General features: G+C 38.3%; 1 protein-coding gene across 3 annotated transcripts in view; it reads right to left on the bottom strand.

Moving 5' to 3' along the window:
• The window catches only part of ATF6 (activating transcription factor 6), a 242,139-nt gene that overhangs the window by 205,667 nt on the left and 16,187 nt on the right, over nucleotides 1–20,285 (bottom strand). Inside the window, exons 2-6 of one of the 3 annotated variants that reach the window (XM_068963737.1) lie at nucleotides 15,005–15,081; nucleotides 11,209–11,296; nucleotides 9,143–9,243; nucleotides 2,003–2,132; nucleotides 1,191–1,394 (exon numbers count right to left, since the gene is read on the bottom strand). In XM_068963737.1, coding sequence (XP_068819838.1) covers nucleotides 1,191–1,394; nucleotides 2,003–2,132; nucleotides 9,143–9,243; nucleotides 11,209–11,296; nucleotides 15,005–15,081 — 600 coding nt within the window. Of the gene's footprint in view, nucleotides 1–1,190; nucleotides 1,395–2,002; nucleotides 2,133–9,142; nucleotides 9,244–11,208; nucleotides 11,297–15,004; nucleotides 15,082–20,285 lie in introns of those variants that run through there. The other 2 variants (XM_068963739.1, XM_068963738.1) reach the window with 2 other exon arrangements.

The raw sequence follows: 20,285 nt of genomic DNA on the forward strand, positions 1-20,285 counted from the left end.
GCAAATGAACCCTGTATGTTCAGTCAGTTCAGTCACTCAGTCATTTGTCTGACTCTCTGTGACCCCATGGACTATACATGCCAGGCCTCCCTGTCCATTACCAACTCCCAGAGGTTGCTCAAACTCATGTGCATCGAGTCGGTGATGCCATCCAACCATCTCATCCTCTGTCGCCCCCTTCTCCTCCTGCCCTCAATCCTTCCCAGCGTCAGGGTCTTTTCCAATGAGTCAGTTCTTCTCATCAGGTGGCCAAAGTACTGGAACTTCAGCTTCAGCATGAGTCCTTCCAATGAATATTCAGGACTGATTTCCTTTCGGATGGACTGATTGGATCTCTTTGCAGTCAAGGGAAGGGACACTAAAGAATCTTCTCCAACCTCACAGCTCAAAAGCATCAGTTCTTTGGCACTCAGCTTTCTTTATGGTCCAACTCTCACATCCATACATCACTACTGGAAAAACCATAGCTTTGGCTAGATAGACCTTTTTGGCAAAGTAATGTCTCCGCTTTTTAATATGCTGTCTAGGTTGGTCATCTATGTGATAAATATATACATATTCCTATAAGTGAACAGTACCAAATCCTCAGACTTGAACTTCTTTCAAGACAGACCTCAACTTCTTATAGAATCAACTATATGAGGCCATCTAGTGGACGAAATATAGAAACACACATTCTTAATGGCTTAAAGTCAGAGGTTCAGGTATTTAATGCCTCGTACAAGCTCATGTTTGTTAAATGATGCTTCCTAATACTCGGAGATTTAAGAGTCTGATTCTATTGTCAAAACACACCTATTAGACCTGAAATGAACCATCGTATTTTAAATACTAACCTCTCCTTAAAAACAAAAAAAAATTCATAGACACAAAAATCTCAGAATACAATAGCATCAAGAAAGTTTTCCAGATTTTCTTCTTCACAAAATCACAAGCCTTAGAGACTGGTGTTTTCACTAAAACTGTGAGAAAAGAGAAGTATCAGATATAATTGATCTGGATAGCTACCTCCCTTGTTAGGACAGGAACCACGTATTAATCATCTCTATAACCTCCTCAGACCCAAGGACATTCTTGACACACACCCAGCATGTGCTCAGAAATTATACCCTGCATTAAAACAAATCATATAACACATGCCTCAGTGTCTTCCAATTAAACATAGAGAGCATCAGATTCCATTCAGGTACCTTTAGTGGGTGCAGGATGTATACTGATAATTGGTTGCTGCTTTGCCAATGGCATAAGTGTTGGTAGTGTCTGAATAATGATGGTTTTTGCTGGAACGCTGGGGTTTGTTTGAGTCTTGGGTGCTGCTGGAAGTAATAAAGGCTTGGGCTGAATTGAAGGTTTCGAATTTATTTGAATTTTTTTCTTTGGAGTCAGTCCATTTTCTGGAGAAAAACCAAACAAACCACAAATATAATTTAAGTGCAATTAAGCAAATCCTAGAAAGCAGATTCTATTATACACCTTTCTCTACACATTATCTTAACCTCTGACTACCCTTAACTGAAGTTTAAGCATAGCTTAATGTACTGAAAAACAGAATTTTATCTTAGTGGACTGAAGAAGACTCCTCAATCTGAGGTCTTCCTTTCTGACCAAGCTACAGCTTTGCGAAGGGGACACAGGAGCCAATAAAGAAAAACAGCTAAAATCACTGAATAAAGCATTGAGGTGAATGAGGTTAACAAATGTCACAGGCAAATAGGCCTCACATTTAACTTCTTTAGATGAAACTTTGAAATTTCTCCTGAAGATGGGGCCCTAAATCTATTTCAGAGCATCATTCACCTTTAAAGACAGAGACAACCAAAGAAGATCATTTTTTCCCTTTCCTCTTCATATTAACGTTCACAACAAAGGATATAGGTCCACTAGTTTAAAAACAGCAAGCTAGCTTAATAAACATACACTTAATGCAACATTTTCTTTTAAGATATGGAGCTTACACTCAGTCTACAATAGAAATAATAGAAGTTAGCAGATGGAGTAATACCAGTTTTGCTCTTAGGACCAATGATGGGCTTGTCTTCCTTCAGTGGCTCTGCTGAGGAGGGGTTATTAGAGCTTTCACCATATAAGGAAAGAGGAGACATCTGAGAAGTAGAAGACAAATCCAACTCTTCCTGCAGTAAAATAAAACACAAATAAATTCATGCAGAAGAATAGTATCCTTGAGCAGAAAATGGCTTAGAAAGAGATGCAAGATCCATGTACAAACAGAAACACTTCAAGATAATTTCAAGTCAAAGGTGTGATATATTACAACTATATCTATACAGTAAGCACTAAGAGAGGATGGATAAATCAATATTATCCATCAATACTAAAGTAAAAATAACTAAAAACGAAGTATGTCTATTTAACCCTCTTATATTAAAGATACGATCACTGATTCGATCTGCTTCTACATTTTCTCCCACAAACTTTATATTTTACTTGATTCCTAGCCATACAAACATTTAATATCATTACAGAATTACACTTAAAATGCTAATATCTTTTCCCCACTATCTCTTATTCAGACTTACAGGAATTTCAAAAGCAAATAATTCTTTCTATTTTCATCCTTTTCTATTTATTAACACTACCTTTGTCCCTAATGTTTGAAAGAAAAACCCTGAAAGGAGCAGGGCTATTTCATTTAATGGGTAAATAAATAATGCAGAGATATACAAATATTAATATTTCCCAAAGTTCAATATTCAGTGGATCTGTCTCATTTTGCTAAAATACAGAAACTTAACATAGGATATGGAGAAGGCAATGGCACCCCACTCCAGTACTCTTGCCTGGAAAACCACATGGATGGAGAAGCCTGGTGGGCTGCAATCCATGGGGTCGCTAAGAGTCAGACATGACTGAGAGACTTCACTTTCACTTTTCACTTTCCTGCATTGGAGAAGGAAATGGCAACCCACTCCAGTGTTCTTGCCTGGAGAATCCCAGGGACAGGGGAGCCTCGTGGGCTGCCGTCTATGGGGTTGCACAGAGTTGGACACGACTGAAGCGACTTAGCAGCAGCAGCAGCAGCAACATAAGATAAAGTTGCATTTCAGTTCCAAGAGAGAAAGATGTTATGTATAATAAATAAATAGGCATATACATTTACATACATACATCATATCATCTTCAAAAGAATCTAAAAGATCACTGAAAGAAGAGTTAAAAGAATACTTGTTTGCTCTTAGCATGATGTAGGCCCCCTTAAGTCAAAAATCCAGAAGCCATAAAGAAAAAAAGATTTGAATAATAATTTTTTTATAATAAAAAAACAGGCCATAAACAAAGTTAAAAGATATATATTGAGAGAAAATATTTGCCTAAAATGAACAAAAGACAGGAGTCATCATTTCACTGAAAAGGAAATGCAAATGGTAGCCAAAGGCAAATTTAAAAGAAAATCTTTTTTTTTTTAATCATCAGATACAAAAAGTCAAAATAACCTGAAAGAGCATGTGGCAGAAATAGTCACTCTCAGTCATGCTGGTGAGGATGAGAACTGTTTCATTCATTCATCCCTAACACCTATCATCATGTAGCCAAAACCCAGGACTGCATGAACCTTACAGTGTATTGAATAACAATACATTTGGGGGTGGGGAAACAGTAAGAGATAATATAGGAGGAAATGATTATCTTTATGGCCTTAGATGCTTAAAAGGCATTTAATAAAACTCTGAGAAGATTCTTTGTAAAAGTCCTAGAAAATAAGAACTGGAAGGATGATTTAACACTTGGAAAAAAAAAAAAAGCATGGTATAATTGAATAGCCAAGGTCATACTTAATGGTAAAATACTAATACTTTGCCATTAAAGTTGGGACAAGAAAGAAATAATTGCTTTTTCTGTAATTCTAGAAAACATAATTATAGCAGAAACTAAACTAAAAGGAACAAATATTAAAATAGAAGAGACAGAAGTGCTTTTGTTTTGCAAGATGATATGCTGTCTAAACACATTTAAGAACCAACAAAAAAATTTTCACTATAAAAATGTACTAATAATCACTTAGAAAATATAATAAAAATAGTTTATTCATAATAGTAATGCAATTACAATATACCTAGGAATTAATTTTCTAAAGAATGTGCAAGATCTATAGGAAGAAAATGATAAAGCTTAACTGAGAGAAAACCTTAGTAACAGAGAAACATATAATATAATATTCTTTAACAAGATGATTACAAAGGCAAAACAAAGGCAATACAACTGGGAAACTGGTTCATTTATAAAGTGAAAATTAAAACTAGATTTGTCCTTAGTACTCCATGTTAAGGTCACCTCTTAGCCTACAAGGGGACAACTATGACAATGTTCATTGTGATGCAGGTGAAGTGTTATGCAGTTACATTCAACAAACTGATGCAGACAGAACAATATGAACAGATCTTAAAAACACTGTGCTAATTTTTTTACAGTAAGAAATAAAGAGATCTGATATAGTACCATTTACATACGTTTAAAACACATACACAAAACTGAAATCAGTGAGAAAAAAGTGAACTTTAATAAATGGTACTGGAATAGTCCTTCTGATAGTCTTCAAGGAAAACAAAAAACTTGGATCTGTATCTTACATCATAAACCAGGATAACTCCAAATGGATCAGAGATTTGAAAATTAAAAATAAAACCTGAGGAAATATATATATTAACAAGTCACTTAGAAACTACTACTTCCTGAATAATTTGATCCTAAAGCCACTAGATGGGGCAGTGCAAGAAAAGCACTGATGGAGAGAGGCAGCCTGCGGGAGTGTCAGAGTCCAAGGGGAGGAAGTAGGGGCAGGCAGCCAAGCCCAGGGAGTCAGAGTAAGGTAATGATTGTATCCATATTGCATCAGCCTGAGGTAGGGTGTCAAAGCCCAGAACACGGGAGTCAATGTGAAGGGACCTGCACCAGCAAAATCCAGGACCACATAAGAATCAGAATAAACAAAATAATGAACTATAATCTATTGACTATGCCAAACCCTTTGAGTGTGTGGATCACAATCAACTGTGGAAAATTCTGAAAGAGATGGGATTACCAAACCACCTGACCTGCCTCTTGAGAAATCTGTATGCAGGTCAGGAAGCAACAGTTAGAACTGGACATGGAACAACAGACTGGTTCCAAATAGGAAAAGGAGTGCATCAAGGCTGTATATTGTCACCCTGCTTATTTAACTTCTATGCAGAGCACATCATGAGAAACGCTGGGCTGGAAGGAAGAAGCACAAGTTGAAATCAAGATTGCTGGGAAAAATATCAATAACCTCAGATATGCAGATGACACCACCCTTATGGCAGAAAGGGAAGAGGAACTAAAAAGCCTCTTGATGAAAGTGAAAGTGGAGAGTGAAAACGTTGGCTTAAAGTTCAATATTCAGAAAACTAAGATCCTGGCATCTGGTCCCATCACTTCATGGCAAATGGATGGGGAAACAGTGGAAACAGTGACTTATTTTTCTGGGCTCCAAAATCACTGCAGATGGTAATTGCAGCCATGAAATTAGAAGACGCTTACTCCTTGGAAAGAAAGTTTTGACCAACCTAGACAGCATATTAAAAAGCAGAGACATTACTTTGCCAATAAAGGTCCGTCTAGTCAAGGCTATGGTTTTTCCAGTGGTCATGTATGGATGTGAGAGTTGGACTATAAGGAAGGCTGAGCACAGAAGAACTGATGCCTTTGAACTGTGGTGTTGGAGAAGACTCTTGAGAGTCCCTTGGACTGCAAGGAGATCCAACCAGTCCATCCTAAAGGAGATCAGTCCTGGGTGTTCATTGGAAGGACTGATGTTGAAGCTGAAACTCCAATACTTTGGCCACCTGACATGAAGAGCTGACTCATTGGAAACGACCCTGATGCTGGGAAAGATTGAGGGCAGGAGGTGAAGGGGACGAAAGAGGATGAGGTAGGTGGATGGCATCACCGACTCAATGGACATGGGTTTGGGTGAACTCTGGGAGTTGGTGATGGACAGGAAGGCCTAGCGTGCTGAGGTTCATGGGGTTGCAAAAAGTCAGACACAACTGAGTAACTGAACTGAACTGAACTGAATCTGTTGAATCAACTAGGAAACCATGAGTCAATACTGATACAAAGAAATGAATAAATTTAAAGTCTGATGAGAAACAGGATATTTTTACATAGTTTTAAAGTACCTTCTCATAAAATACCCATTTATGGCAAAGGGAGATGGGCAACTTCACAGTAGAATAGCCTGAAAGATACCACCTTAATCAAATGAACAAAGTAAACCTCATCAGTAACAGGACAAATGAAAACAGTATGCAACAGCATCAAAAGTAAATGAGACAGACACAGCATCACTTCTGTGATATTCCTGCCACACAATCTGAATCTCACCCTGAAGAAACATCAGACAAACCCAACCAAAGGACATTCTATAAAATAACTAGTCTTTAATCTCCAAAAGTGACAAGTCATGAAAGTCAAGGAAGAATGAACTATTTCAACTGAAGGAGATTAAAGAGACGGGACAACCAAATGCAGTGTAAGATTCTCAACTAGCTCTCCTTTTGCTCTCTACGGGATATCTCTGGAACAACTGGCACAATCTGAATGAGAGCTGAAGATAGATGACAGTAAGGTATAAACATTTATTTCCTGATTTTAATAGCTGTATTATGACTAGAAGACACAGCTTTACTTGTAGGAAGTAGACATTGGAGTATCTGGGGGTGACAAGGCACCAGGTTGGCAACTTACTCTCAAATGATTCAGGGGGGAAAAGTTCTTCGTAATGTACTCATAACATTTCTGCAAGTTTGAAGTTTTTCCAAACTCCCTCTCTCTCATCTGTCCGTCTATTTATCTATCTACATATCTACATCTCTATCTATATGTGTGTATATATACACACACACACATCTATCTATCTATATATATACACAGATATATACACACGTGCAAGAAGACAAGAATAAAAATAGTATAACTTCTGAGCATTTAAAACCCTCCTTTGAGTAACAACAACAACAAAAGCAATAAAAGATTGGTCATTCAGCTGTGGAGAAAAGTATCCCTAGAGAAAATAAACACTGGAAATAAAGCTTAAAGAAAGTGACAAATTAGAGAAGAAAACACTTGTAACTTATTTCACAACCTAAGCGCTAATAATTCTAATACGTAATAAAACACTTTAAAAATTGAAGGGAAAAAGACCAATACAATCCAATAGAAAAATGGACAAAAATTTGACAGTTCATAAAAAGAAATGCAAATAGGCATTATACATATGAAATATACCAAAAGATGTCCAACCATACTTATGATAAAAGAATAGAAAACAAAACACGCTAACGGTATGTAGCAATAAAGGGAAAACTGGCCCTCTTACTTACTGCCTGGTCAGAATACACAACTGTACAACCCTTGGAGGGAAATTCGGCAATAAACAGTAACATTAAAAATCACCTTGATCTCAGCAATCTCTCTTTAGGAGTATATCCCCAAGATATCCTGGCAAAAATATGAAGTGTCCTATGTATATAGTTATTTATTACAGCATTGTTTGAGTTCAGAAAAGACTGAAAACAACACATATGTCCATCAATACAGAAATCATTGAATAAAGTATGATATAACCACACAACAGAATACTATAAAGCCATAAAAAGGAATAGGAAACAATCTATAACCTGAAACTGTAGTTACCTCCAGGATATATACCACTAAGTTAAATAAACAAAGTGAAGAACAGGGATGTAACATGCTACCTTCCTCCAAGGGAAGGGAAGAAAAAAGGCTATTTCTGCTGGAAGGAAGAGCATGTACAGAAATGTAAAATGGCAGAAGCAGAGGTCTCACTGCCCGTGTTCACTGGTGGTGTTCCACACAGCTCCTGGCACAGTTGTTGAAAGACTGGAGCACACAGGAGCTCTTGGAGTTAAAGCGATTAGGAGTGAGAAGGTAGGAAGGAAGGACAGTGAGAAGCAAGACTGAAAGGTAAGCAGGGGCCGGGTCATGGAGGGCCTAATACACTAGCAATTTGGATTTTGTCCTTGTAACGGTTGGGAAGGTTTTAAGCAAAAAACTGACACCATCAAACCTGTGATTTTTAAAGACTTCTCTTTGAAGATTCCTCTGCTAAGAAAGGTCTGGGGAATTAGGAGGCAGAGAGACCAGTCAAAATTCTATTGCCTTACTCCAGAAGAGGTGATGATAGTCTGGCAGGGTGGAGAAGATGAATCCTAGAGATACTAAGCGGATAAAATCATCAGGATTTAGTAACTGACTACATGTAAATCACGCCAGAATGAAGATACCTCAATTTACATCAGATACAATATAGTGAAACATTAATTTAAATTTTTCTTTTTTTTTTTCCTTTCTCCATTCCAAAAAACGCCTAAGTCCTTTGGTATTTTCTTTTCCTGCCCTCAAGAATTTTTTCCTAGATGAAGAGCAGAAGCATTTTTAAGGTTTTGTAAAAAACCTTACTAACTCATTCAAAAGATAGTGCTAGGCATTCCTGAGGAGAAGGCAATGGCACCCGATTCAAGTACTCTTGCCTGGAAAATCCCATGGACGGAGGAGCCTGGTGGGCTGCAGTCCATGGGGTCGCTAAGAGTCGGACACGACTGAGCGACTTCCCTTTCACTTTTCACTTTCATGCATTGGAGAAGGAAATGGCAACCCACTCCAGTGTTCTTGCCTGGAGAATCCCAGGGATGGGGGAGCCTGGTGGGCTTCCGTCTATGGGGTCGCACAGAGTCAGACACGACTGAAGCGACTTAGCAGCAGCAGCAGCAGGCATTCCTGAACTAAGGAGACCATCCTAGGTTTTATGGCTAAGGAGTCACACAGACAGACCATGTCCTCAAAGAACATACATCCTAACAGGGGGAAAGAGTGTAGCACGAAGAAAAGACAGTAAGCTCCATCAACAAAAAATACTGGACACTGGTAAGTACAATGAAAGAATGAAATTATAAAGACAAGAACATGGAAGGATGGCAAAATCAAAGAGACTAACAACTCTCTAACTCCCTCAAGGTCCTTTCTCAGGATTAAAAGAGATAAGAGTTATATTAGCACTTAATAAAAGTTAACTTCCTTCCCCATATACATATTTCCCAGATTCCACTATAACCAAAATCATTGTAAAAGACTAGTTACTTACAGGAACATGCTGAGTTGATGAGTAAGAGTCCACTGATTGAGGAGATGAGATTGAACAACTTGAGGAGGCTGGCGAAAGTGGCTGAGGTTCTGTCTTAATATCTTTAATTGGAAAAGGAGAAGCAAAAATTTTCCCACTGGACAATATAAACTCAGAATAAATAAGAAAGAAGGTTAAATCTACTCTCAAAATTCAGATATAGAAGTTAAGGTCACCAAAATATATCATCAAGTGAAAATTCAAGATGCAGAAAATAGTATATCCAATATGCTTCCATCTGTGTAATAAATTTACATGTATGTTTATATGTGTATATATACATATAAATACATATGTGCATACCAATACTAATATCTGCACTAATACTCTTGAAAGATAAACTTAAGAAACTGGTCACAGTGCTTGTCTCTAGGAAGCAGAACTTGCTGGCTGAGGGACAAAAGCCAAAGGAGACATTTTTCTACTCTATAGACTTTTTGTATCTTTTGAATATTATGCCATATGCAAAAAATTATAGATTTTCCCAAAAAATAATTTTAAAACATAAGGAACAGGAAAGAATTTTTGTGGAAAGCATTTTTGACAATAAAATTACATTACAAAAATGTTCCTATCTTTGGAACTATTTTTTAAAATGTGTTGATCAACTTCAGCCAAAGCAGTGTTCCTCGGTGCCAAATTTCTAACAGGGTAGGAAGGAAGGAGAGAAGAATCTGTGCCAGACTGTGTTCTCCAAAGTTAGGAGCAAAATACCTACCATGTCTCATGATCTGTACTGTGATCCTGCCACTTCCCCATCAAGATGTAGTGGCTATATTCTCTTCTATTTGAATCTAGGTGAGCCTATGACTTCCTGAATCAATAGAGTATGGGAGTAATGATATGTGAATCCAAGTCTGGGTTACATTAGGTAGCTGAAAGACTCACATTTGAGCCCTTGAATCCTGATTACCACGAGACCACCAGGTTTTGAGGAAGCCAGGACATTTAGAAAGATGATGGGTAGCTCCCACACTGGCAGTTCATGTCTTCACATCATTTCAGATCAGGCATCAGACATGTGAGGAAAGAAGCCTTAAGGTAGTCCGAGCCCCTAGATGTCAGGCTACCCTAACCTCCAAATCTTCCCAGATGATGTCTGGACACCATGGAACAGAGACAAGAAATTCCTGATGTATCCTGTCCAAATTCCTAACCCATAGATTCTGGGAGCCTAAAAAAACAGTTGTTGTTTTAAGCCACTAAGTTTTAGAGAAGTTTGTTACACAATAGTAATGAGAACACTGACCTTGTGTAGTCCATATTCTATGAGGAAAGAAACAAATTGAGCAAGATATACTAATATATAAAATGAAGGGGAACAGGAATTGCAACAGAAAGGGAGGACTATAGCTTAGATGGGGGAATGTGCTGGTTAATTACCCACTGTTTCTCAGCTCCAGTTCACTTCCTATAGTCTGTGATGAAAATTAATACAAGTCCCAGCTGGCTTCCTTTTAGGTCCTATCAATAGGAGATTCTAGAAAGATGCTTCTTAAGGTAGAATGGGGGAGAAGGGATTTTTTTTTCATCCTTCCATCAGCTTTATCCCAGAAGGGACAGTTTGCTTTAGGTTCTAGTTTTTTTCAGTACACCTAAAATCCAGTTCAGTGGGCCCCTTGCAGATACTGGCATCATCCAAGTAGTGTTTCCTCCTCAGAACGGTATATGTGGGACAGCTACACTAAGGTCCTAGGTTCTGATAATCCCAAGTCTCTTCCCTTCGATTCACTAAATCCTATTTAATTCTCACATGGTTAATCTCTTATAGAATATTACATATAATTCAAAATCGATATTTCTGAATTATAAATTTTTCATTCATTATGGGACTCTGCCATAACTCTGAAATTCTTTATATCTATTTTGGCAAGAAAATTTATGTATGCCTGGACATACCAGAAGTAGAATGTAGTCCCTGGAATTTTTAACAAATAAAAGTAGCCCAATAACCCCACCTAATTTTGACTATTACCAAACCATAAAATAATCCATTTAAAGTTTTTATCAATGAAATACATCATTACCTGTACAGAAGTGATTGTTGACATCCCAAATGCCTGTCTCCCAAGGTATCAAATCCAAGTCAAAATCAAGATTATCAAAATTACTTTCCTGTAGATTTCAAATCAGCAAAAGAATATCAGATTAAAATATATACATCCAGAAATCAAACTAACAGAAACAACTTGCCAAAAATAACTATTACCCAAATTAGTAAAAATAATTTTCTAAGTTCATCAATTCATCTTGAGAATATATCTTAGATACCTTAGAGATAAACCAATTCAGTCACTTTAAGCACAGTAGTGATAACTAGGAAGGAGGTAATGGAGTCAACATCTATCTGAAAGATTCAGTTGGTCTCATTCTTTTCAATGAAAAGAGACGATTACAAGAGTCACAAAATATTAACACAAAATATGTGTTCTGTCATAAAAGAGATACAGTATAATAAGTTTTCCCACTGTCACTAAAGAAAAAAAGTCAAAGCAAATGCCTATTTATCAAATCATCTCTATATGCAATGGAAAGAATACAGATGTATCCAAAAGGCATTCAGGAATCATAAAGAGACTAACTGAACCTTCAGATACACCAAATATTAAAATGGTTATGGGAGAAGGAAGAGATCCATAGGAGGACGGGCAATTTTATCTTTTTTACTGGTCCACAGTTTTCAAATTTCTAATTTTTTTTTAATCCTAGAAGATAAAACCAAGTTTCTCAAATAGGGATCAATAAACCTTTTAAAGGGGCTCTTAGCTTCCTGTCATTTAGGTGACAACTCTTTTAATATAAATATAAGTATATTCTGGGTCATAACCATTTTCTACCATATACATTAATAAAGAACTAACACATGATTTCAGAACCCTCATATCACTTGAGACAGTATCACTACTATTTTAAATGTCTGAAGTCACAGAGATAAGAACAAAAGGAAACAATATATAAACAGTACAACAAGTCAAAAGGTAGTCAGTATTAACTTAATGTGACAAATAATAAAACAGCAACAAAAAAGAAAGTAAACCTCAGGCAAAAAGGAAAGATTAATCTAGTAACTATTAACAACCACTAGTAATAATTTCTAGAATATTATCCTTCCAAATGTCTATTATTTGGTTTATTTTTTACTGAGAATGTAACAGAAGAAGGGAAACTTTTCTTATCATACTGCCCTGAACTGAGAAAATATTAGTGCAAGTTACTTAAGAGAATGCATGAAAGTGCACACAGAAAAAAGAAAAAACTACTTAAATTATGAAAGAAACAACTTTTAAATCAATCTCCTTTGGTTTTTTCCTCATATTTGAATCTATACATAAAAAATTAAACAGCCTCATACTTTCAGCAGTGAAAAACCTTTAAACTTTCGTAGTGCAAGTAAATTGAGCAATATTTGCCTGATTACTAGCAATCCTTTGTAACATGCTCAATAGTGGTGTGACCTACTTCAGGGATGCTTTATACTCAATCTTGAGCCAAAAAAGTCAAATACCTTTTAGAGCATAAGAATTTTATCTGGTTGGAAATTTCACAGGCCCATTTTATTGTAAAGCAAAACATGCTGATACTTATATACTCTGCTTCTTCAACAACTTCCCAAAGGAAACTGTACTGCCATGATGGTTGTAAAACTAGAAAAGGCCCTCTAAGATGATTTAATCCAATCTCTTATTTTACACCAGAAAAACTAAGAAACTGAAAGACTGAATGACTTCTTTGAGGTAACAGAATGTTAGTTATAAAATCAGAATCATATTTCCCTGAATCTTTCAAATATAATATATTGTTTCTCAAAGACTAGGCTCTGGAGGTTATGAAAAACACATCAGTTGCTTAACCAACCAGTCGATATTAAAAACCAACTTAATTACAGACAACATTATAAAGCATCTCATAGAGTAAATGAAACCATTAAAATCTTATGCATTTGGAGAAGGGATTAGCAACCCACTCCAGTATGGGCTTCCTTCGTAGCAGGAGACCCAGGTTTAATTCCTGGGCCGAGAAGATCCCCTGGAGAAGGAAATGGCAACTCACTCTGGTATTCTTGCCTGGAGAATCCCATGGACAGAGGAGCCTGGTAGGCTACAGTCCATGGGGTTGCAAGAGTTGGACACAACTTAGCAACTAAACACCCCCACGACCTCTAGCATTCTTGCCTGGGAAATCCTATGGACAGAGGAGCCTGAGCAGGCTACAGTCCACGGGGTTGCAAAGAGCTGAACACAACTTACCAACTAATACTAACACTTTCACGCTTAGGATGGATTTTCTAGCTCCAAGTCACCCTTTGAGGAACTGCCTCACTTTGTACTACTTTGTGTAAACATAAAGACTATTGTTTAAGACAACAACAACAAAAAATCTCATGAATTGATTTTTAAAAACATGTGTTTCACCCTCTATTGATTCATGGTAAAACAACTGCTAAATTATTCTTTGAGAAAGTCAAACTCACCAAGTAAGCTTTACTTTTAATAAGAGCTTAAAAAATAAGTGACGACTATTCAACCTGATTGATGTGCATATAAAATCACTCTGTTCACTTGAACTACTTCCCAAGTCAAACAGCACCTCATCCATTAGAGAAGAAAACAAAATAAGAGCTCAGGCCAAACAGCTTCACATATACTAACCCAGAAAAGGAGAAAAGGAAAAAAAAAATCTAAGCTACTTTTGAGGACTCAAAAGTGCTATAACAACTTTTATGCATACTTCCAACTACTCAAAGGCAAAAAGTAAGGACATTTCTAAGTTTCAGAGCTTTCAACACTAAGGATACTTAACTTTAAAATAGGAAGTTGGCAAGTTCTCTTTTTTAAAAAAAAGTTTTATAATTTACTCCTTTTTTGGGTGGGGGTGCTGTGCTGCATCTTCGTTGCTTTTCTCTAGTTGTGGCGAGAGGAAGACATTCTCTAGTTGAAGCATGCAGACTCCTCACTGCACTGGCTTCTCTTGTTTCAGAGCACGGGCTCTAGTGCCCACAGGCCTCAACAGTTGTGGCATGTGGGATCCACAGCTGCAGCTCCTGAGCTCTGGAGCACAGGCTCAGTAGATGTGGTGCTTGGGCTTAGTTGCTCCATGGTGCGTGGGATCTTCCCAGACCAGGGATCAAACCCGAGCCTTCTGCATTGGCAGGCAGATTCTCTACCACTGAGCCACCGGGGATGCCCGGTGAGTTCTCTTAACTAGATCCACGACTCACATACATCCCTGAACATCACATCGTTTCCCTTTGCAGCAAAATATGTGTAAAAACCAAGATGTAGGGTGTTAAGTCGGAGAAGGCAGTGGCACCCAACTCCAGTACTCTTGCCTGGAAAATCCCATGGATGGAGGAGCCTGGTAGGCTGCAGTCCATGGGGTCGCTAAGAGTCAGGCACAACTGAGAGACTTCACTTTCGCTTTCCACTTTCATGAATTGGAGAAGGAAATGGCAACCCACTCCAGTATTCTGGCCTGGAGAATCCCAGGGACAGGGGAGCCTGGTGGGCTGCCGTCTATGGGGTCGCACAGAGTCGGACACAGCTGAAGCGACTTAGTAGCAGGAAGTTAAGTAACTTCTCCAAGGTTACCCACTCCTGGGGCCAAAGGCAGACTTAGAATACATGTCTTCTACATACCAAGACCAAAGCAATTTCTACAATTGTACATTCACTGACAACAAAATAGCAACTAACTTTCATTTTTAACCCTAAAAATTATTTAAACTTAAATAACCAGCCTAAAGGTGTTATTCTGAAATCTTCTTGCAATAGTTAAAGATTAAATATCACATTTTTCAATATTTCTCCCCTAATAAATACTTACATAAGTTTCATTTGCTGCATCCAATTGTAGGTCATCAGTGTCTGTGAAATAGCCAAGTTCAGCAAACAGGGCAGAATCTTGAAACAAAAGAAAACAATACATATTTCCTGTTAATTCAGCATTTTGACTAGAGAATAAGTGCTGTGTCCTTGTGCCAACTCTATTAGAGTTTCTCATTAGTTATTCTAGCAGCAGCAGCAGTGTGAATAACAGCCGGTGCAAAGTTAATTTCTCACATATGTGTTATTTTCCATATACTTTTTTATCTTGTGAACTAAACTATTATACCAAGGATTAAAAAATGTCCTGCCGTGTGATACTGGACTAATTGATAGTGATTTTCTGGAACATTACTAACACAAATTCTGAGGCTTCATCTGGACTCAGCACAAAAAAGGTGACAGTTATCAGCAGTGATGACAGGACAGGAATATGACAGAACATGTATCAGGTATTTCAGAGAAGGCGATGGCACCCCACTCCAGTGTTCTTGCCTGGAGAATCCCAGGGACGGGGGAGCCTGGTGGGCTGCCGTCTATGGGGTCGCACAGAGTCGGACATGACTGAAGCAACTTAGCAGCAGCAGTATCAGGTATTTACCATCCATGCCTTAAATTAAAGATACAACCAATTTTCTATCCAAACAATAAAGAACTTTTCTAAATCCAATTTATTTCAGCAAATCTAACAATGTTCCAATTTCCTAATGAGACTGCATTATAAACCAAGAAACATGAACGCAGAACGTCAAGATTCTGATAAGGCCAAACAAGGCTGATTACTGTACAATCTGTAAAGTATCTATTTTCTCTAACATCTTAGCAACTTCAAGTGTTTTGAAGAGTTTGCCAGTCCAGGTTGGCCTCTGTACTCCCTACCATCAGGCCACTGAAATTTTCTCTGCTGGTTTCCTTACTCCACATATATAGGAACTGCACTGCCAGTCTATCCTTGACTCAGCCAGTGGTAGAAACATTTCACCAACCTAAAACAAAATAGTACATAGCAAAATATGCTGTGTGCAGTGATAATGAAAGGTTATTCATATAACTCTCAAAAAAGGACTACCTTAAACACAGCTGTCGAGCAAAACAAAACGAAAAACCCATATAAGTAGCTAACTGTGACTATGTGCCTTATACACAGGCTAAAACTCCTTGAAAGAGTTCTTTATCTGCTGCCTCTCATTCCTCTCCTCCCTTTCCTTCTTGAACCTATTCCAACCAAGCTCCCCTCCCACACACACATGCATACACACCAGTTATTACTGTCACCAATGACCTCTCCTTTGCTAAACTGAATAGTAAATTCATGGTCCTCATCTTACTCTCAACAGCTTTGAAACAGTTGATCCTTTCATATTAATTGAAGCATTTTCCTCACGTGGTTTCAAATTATCATTCTCACCTGGTTTTTCCTCCCACCTCACTGGTTGGCCCTATCTTGCTGGTTCTTCCTTATCTTCTTAATATGAAATTGTCCCTGGGCTTAGTGCAAACTTTTCTATCTATTCTGCTCCCTTTGTGATTTCAGCTGAGTTCGTGGCTTTAAATAGCATGGACATGCCAAGGATTCCTAAACACACATTTCCAATCTATACCTCAAGATGTATAAACAGAGTAAGTACTCTCCATCTCCTCTTGAGCATCTAAAAGGCATCTCAAACTTAACACAGCCAAACTGAGCTTCAAATCACCCTTCATCAAACCTCCTATGGCTTTGTCTTTATCTCAGTTAATGGCAATCCAATTACCCCAGCAGCTCAGGTCAAAAACCTTAAGAGTCATTGTTTATTTCTCTTCCTCATACTCTGTATTCAATCTACCAGTAAATCCTCTCAGCTCTGTCTTCAAAATATGTTATTAGTAACCTCGCTTCTTACCTTTCTTTTCCATCCTTCCAACTCTTTCCATCTTTCCTTTCTTCCCCAGCTCTTCGGAACAGAGAGATGTCAGCAGAGCAAGGAGGGTGATGGGGTTTTTTGTGTCATCATCTGTGAAAATGTGCCTGGTACCCAAGGAAATAGGATGATGCCGGAGAGGGGGCTGCCTAGTGGAGGTGTAGGCATGCCTCAGCTGCCAAGAAAATGCAGCAGTGGGAGGAGGCACAGGGTAGTAGATGTAAAAACAGCCCAAGTGGTTAGGAGAGTAATAATACCAAAAATATGTGCTCTTTGATAAAGCAAATGACTAAATATATTTAAAATAATTGGAGCTAGGTTCCTCACTGTTTGAAAAAGCACTTACAAATGTGAAAAGGGAAGAGAATAAAAGAATCCTAAGGTGTTGGACTGGTATTAGAAGCATTAATATGGGCACATTTTTAAAAAATACTTACACACAGAAAGAATTATAGATTTTGTATAAGTGTGTACACACACACACACACATACATATACATGTATTTCTTAGCTCTGTCTGCTAACAGGTCCAAGAAGCGATGACATCCCGTCAGTATTTTAAAATCCTGTTTCCAGATCTTGGATACTAAATATGATACTAAACGGAAGTCCACCAAAGGGCTACTCAGAGTGATAGCTAGTTTAGACAGGGGCATGCAAAAGAGGCCTGGGAAAATTTTGTTTTGCCAGAAAATAAGGAAATTCTCGGAGAACAATGGGAACATGTCAAAAGAACAAAGAAGCTGATATGAATGGACGCTATTTTTGTCTTTTTGTTTTCTCATATTTACAATTCTTTCATTTAACAAATAGACTCTTACTGGTCAATTCTGGGGAAATCTGAGCCTCAAAATAAAGCCAGATTACAACCCATTAAGTCAAATAGCAATTAGTGAGCCCATAATGAAATAAAAAGAGAAAGCTCTTTCTTACAGCATCAATTCAGTTCAGTCACTCAGTTGTGTCTGACTCTTTGCGACCCAATGGACTGCAGCACACCAGGCTTTCCTGTCCATCACCAACTCCCAGAGCTTACTCAAACTCATATCCATCAAGTCAGTGATGCCATCCAACTATCCCATCCTCTGTCATCCCCGTCTCCTCCTGCCTTCAATCTTTCCCAGCATCAGGGTCTTTTCCAATGAGTCAGTTCTTTGCATCAAGTGGCCAAAGCATTGGAGTTTCAGCATTAGCATTAGTCCTTCCAATGACTATTCAGGACTGATTTCCTTTAGAATGGACTGGTTTGATCTCCTTGCAGTCCAAGGGACTCTCAAGAGTCCTCTCCAACACCACAGGTCAAAAGCATCAATTCTTCAGTGCTCAGCTTTCTTTATAGTCCAACTCTCACATCCATACATGACAATTGGAAAAACCAAAGCTTTGACTAGATAGACGTTTGTTGGCAAAGTAATGTCTCTGCTTTTTAGTATGCGGTCTAGGTTGTTCATAGCTCTTCTTTCAAGGAGCAAATGTCTTTTAATTTAATGGCTGCAGTCACCATCTGCAGTGATTTTGAAGCCCAAAAAAATAAAGTCTCTCACTCTTTCCCCATCTGTTTGCCATGACGTGATGGGACCAGATGCCATGATCTTAGTTTTCTGAATGTTGAGTTTTAAGCCAGCTTTTTTACTCTCCTCTTTCACTTTCATCAAGAGGCTCTTCAGTTCCCCTTTGCTTTCTGCCATAAGGGTGGTGTCATCTGTATATCTGAGGTTATTGGTATTTCTCCTGGCAATCTTGATTCCAGCCTGTGCTTCTTCCAGCCCAGCGTTTCTCATTATATACTCTGCATATAAGTCAAACAAGCAGGGTGACAATATACAGCCTTGATGTACTCCTTTCCCGATTTGGAACCAGTCTGTTGTTCCATGTCCAGTTCTAACTGTTGCTTCCTGACCTGCATACAGATTTCTCAGGAGGCAGGTCAGGAGATCTGGTATTCTCATCTCTTTAAGAATTTTCCACAGTTTGTTGTGATCCACACAGTCAAAGGCTTTGATGTAGTCAATAAAGCAAAAGTAGATATTTTTCTGGAACTCTTTTATTTTTTCAATGATCTGGCAGATGTTAGCAATTTGATCTCTGGTTCCTCTGCCTTTTCTAAACCCAGCTTGAACATCCAGAAGTTCACAGTTCTTACAATATAATGTCAATTAATTTATGCAGACATAATATCTAGAGATAATCACCATTTGGCATTAGAGCAGTACTTGATATAGACTGGAGTTATCAATGGAGGCCAGGGCTAGTGAGTGAAGGCTTAATAAGGAATACAATATTGGTGGCATGTCCAATTATCTCTCCTCAGATACTATTCAAATGTAAAAGAAGAAATAGTGACACTACTGTGTAGAAATCTGACAGATACTAACTTGACCATGTGGTCAAAGTGAACATCACCTTGGGACAGGTCAACATGGTGTGCCGGATGCAGTGCACTGAGAACAGAGCATCATTTCCCCGACATTGCTGCCACATTCCTGCCATGGACTCAAGGCCTGATTCTGGTCATGGGGAAAGAGTGGATAGACCCAGGTTTACAGTCATCTTACACAACAAAAGATATGCACTCTTTAACACTGTCAAGGATACAGAAACAAGGAATCGTTCCAGGAGACATGACAAGTAAAAGTAATGTGGGTTTCTAGGTAGGGTCCCAGACTGGAAAGGGAATGGGGACATTATTAAGACATATGGCAACATTTGAATGGGATCAGTGAACTGGAGGGTAATGCTGGACCCTTGTTCATTTCCTGACTGGAAGGAGTATATGGTAGTTGATATAGGAGAGTGTCCTTGTTTCAGGGAGGAGAGGGTAAACACTGCAGTATTTAAGGGTAATGATCTAACAACACAGTTTTCTGTCTTTTTCTCTCTCTAAAGAAAGAAATGGGGCTAATACAGCAAAATTTAGCACTTAGGGAATATGTGTAAAAGGCATGCAACAATTCTTTGTACAGTTCTTATAACTTTTCTGTAGGTCTGAAACTATTCAAAAATTTAAATTTGAATAAAAAATATACATGGGTATATACACATGCATATGCATATGTGTATAGATTCATAATCCAACCACTTCCATCTCCTCCATTCTCCCATCATAAATCACTTGGATTGCTGCACTAGCCTCCAAATGGTCTCCCTGCTTCTGCCCTTGACCTTCCTGCAGTCTATTTTCAACCGAGCATCTAGAGTGAGCCCATAACGGGGGGGGGGGCGGTCCTAAGATGGCAGAGGAATAGGACGGGGAGACCACTTTCTCCCCCACAAATTCACCAAAAGAACATTTAAACGCTGAGAAAATGCCACAAAACAACTTCTGAATGCCGGCAGAGGACATCAGGCACCCAGAAAAGCAGCCCATTGTCTTCGAAAGGA

The sequence above is a fragment of the Capricornis sumatraensis genome, chromosome 2 (genome assembly GCF_032405125.1).
Source record: "Capricornis sumatraensis isolate serow.1 chromosome 2, serow.2, whole genome shotgun sequence".
Taxonomy (NCBI): domain Eukaryota; kingdom Metazoa; phylum Chordata; class Mammalia; order Artiodactyla; family Bovidae; genus Capricornis; species Capricornis sumatraensis.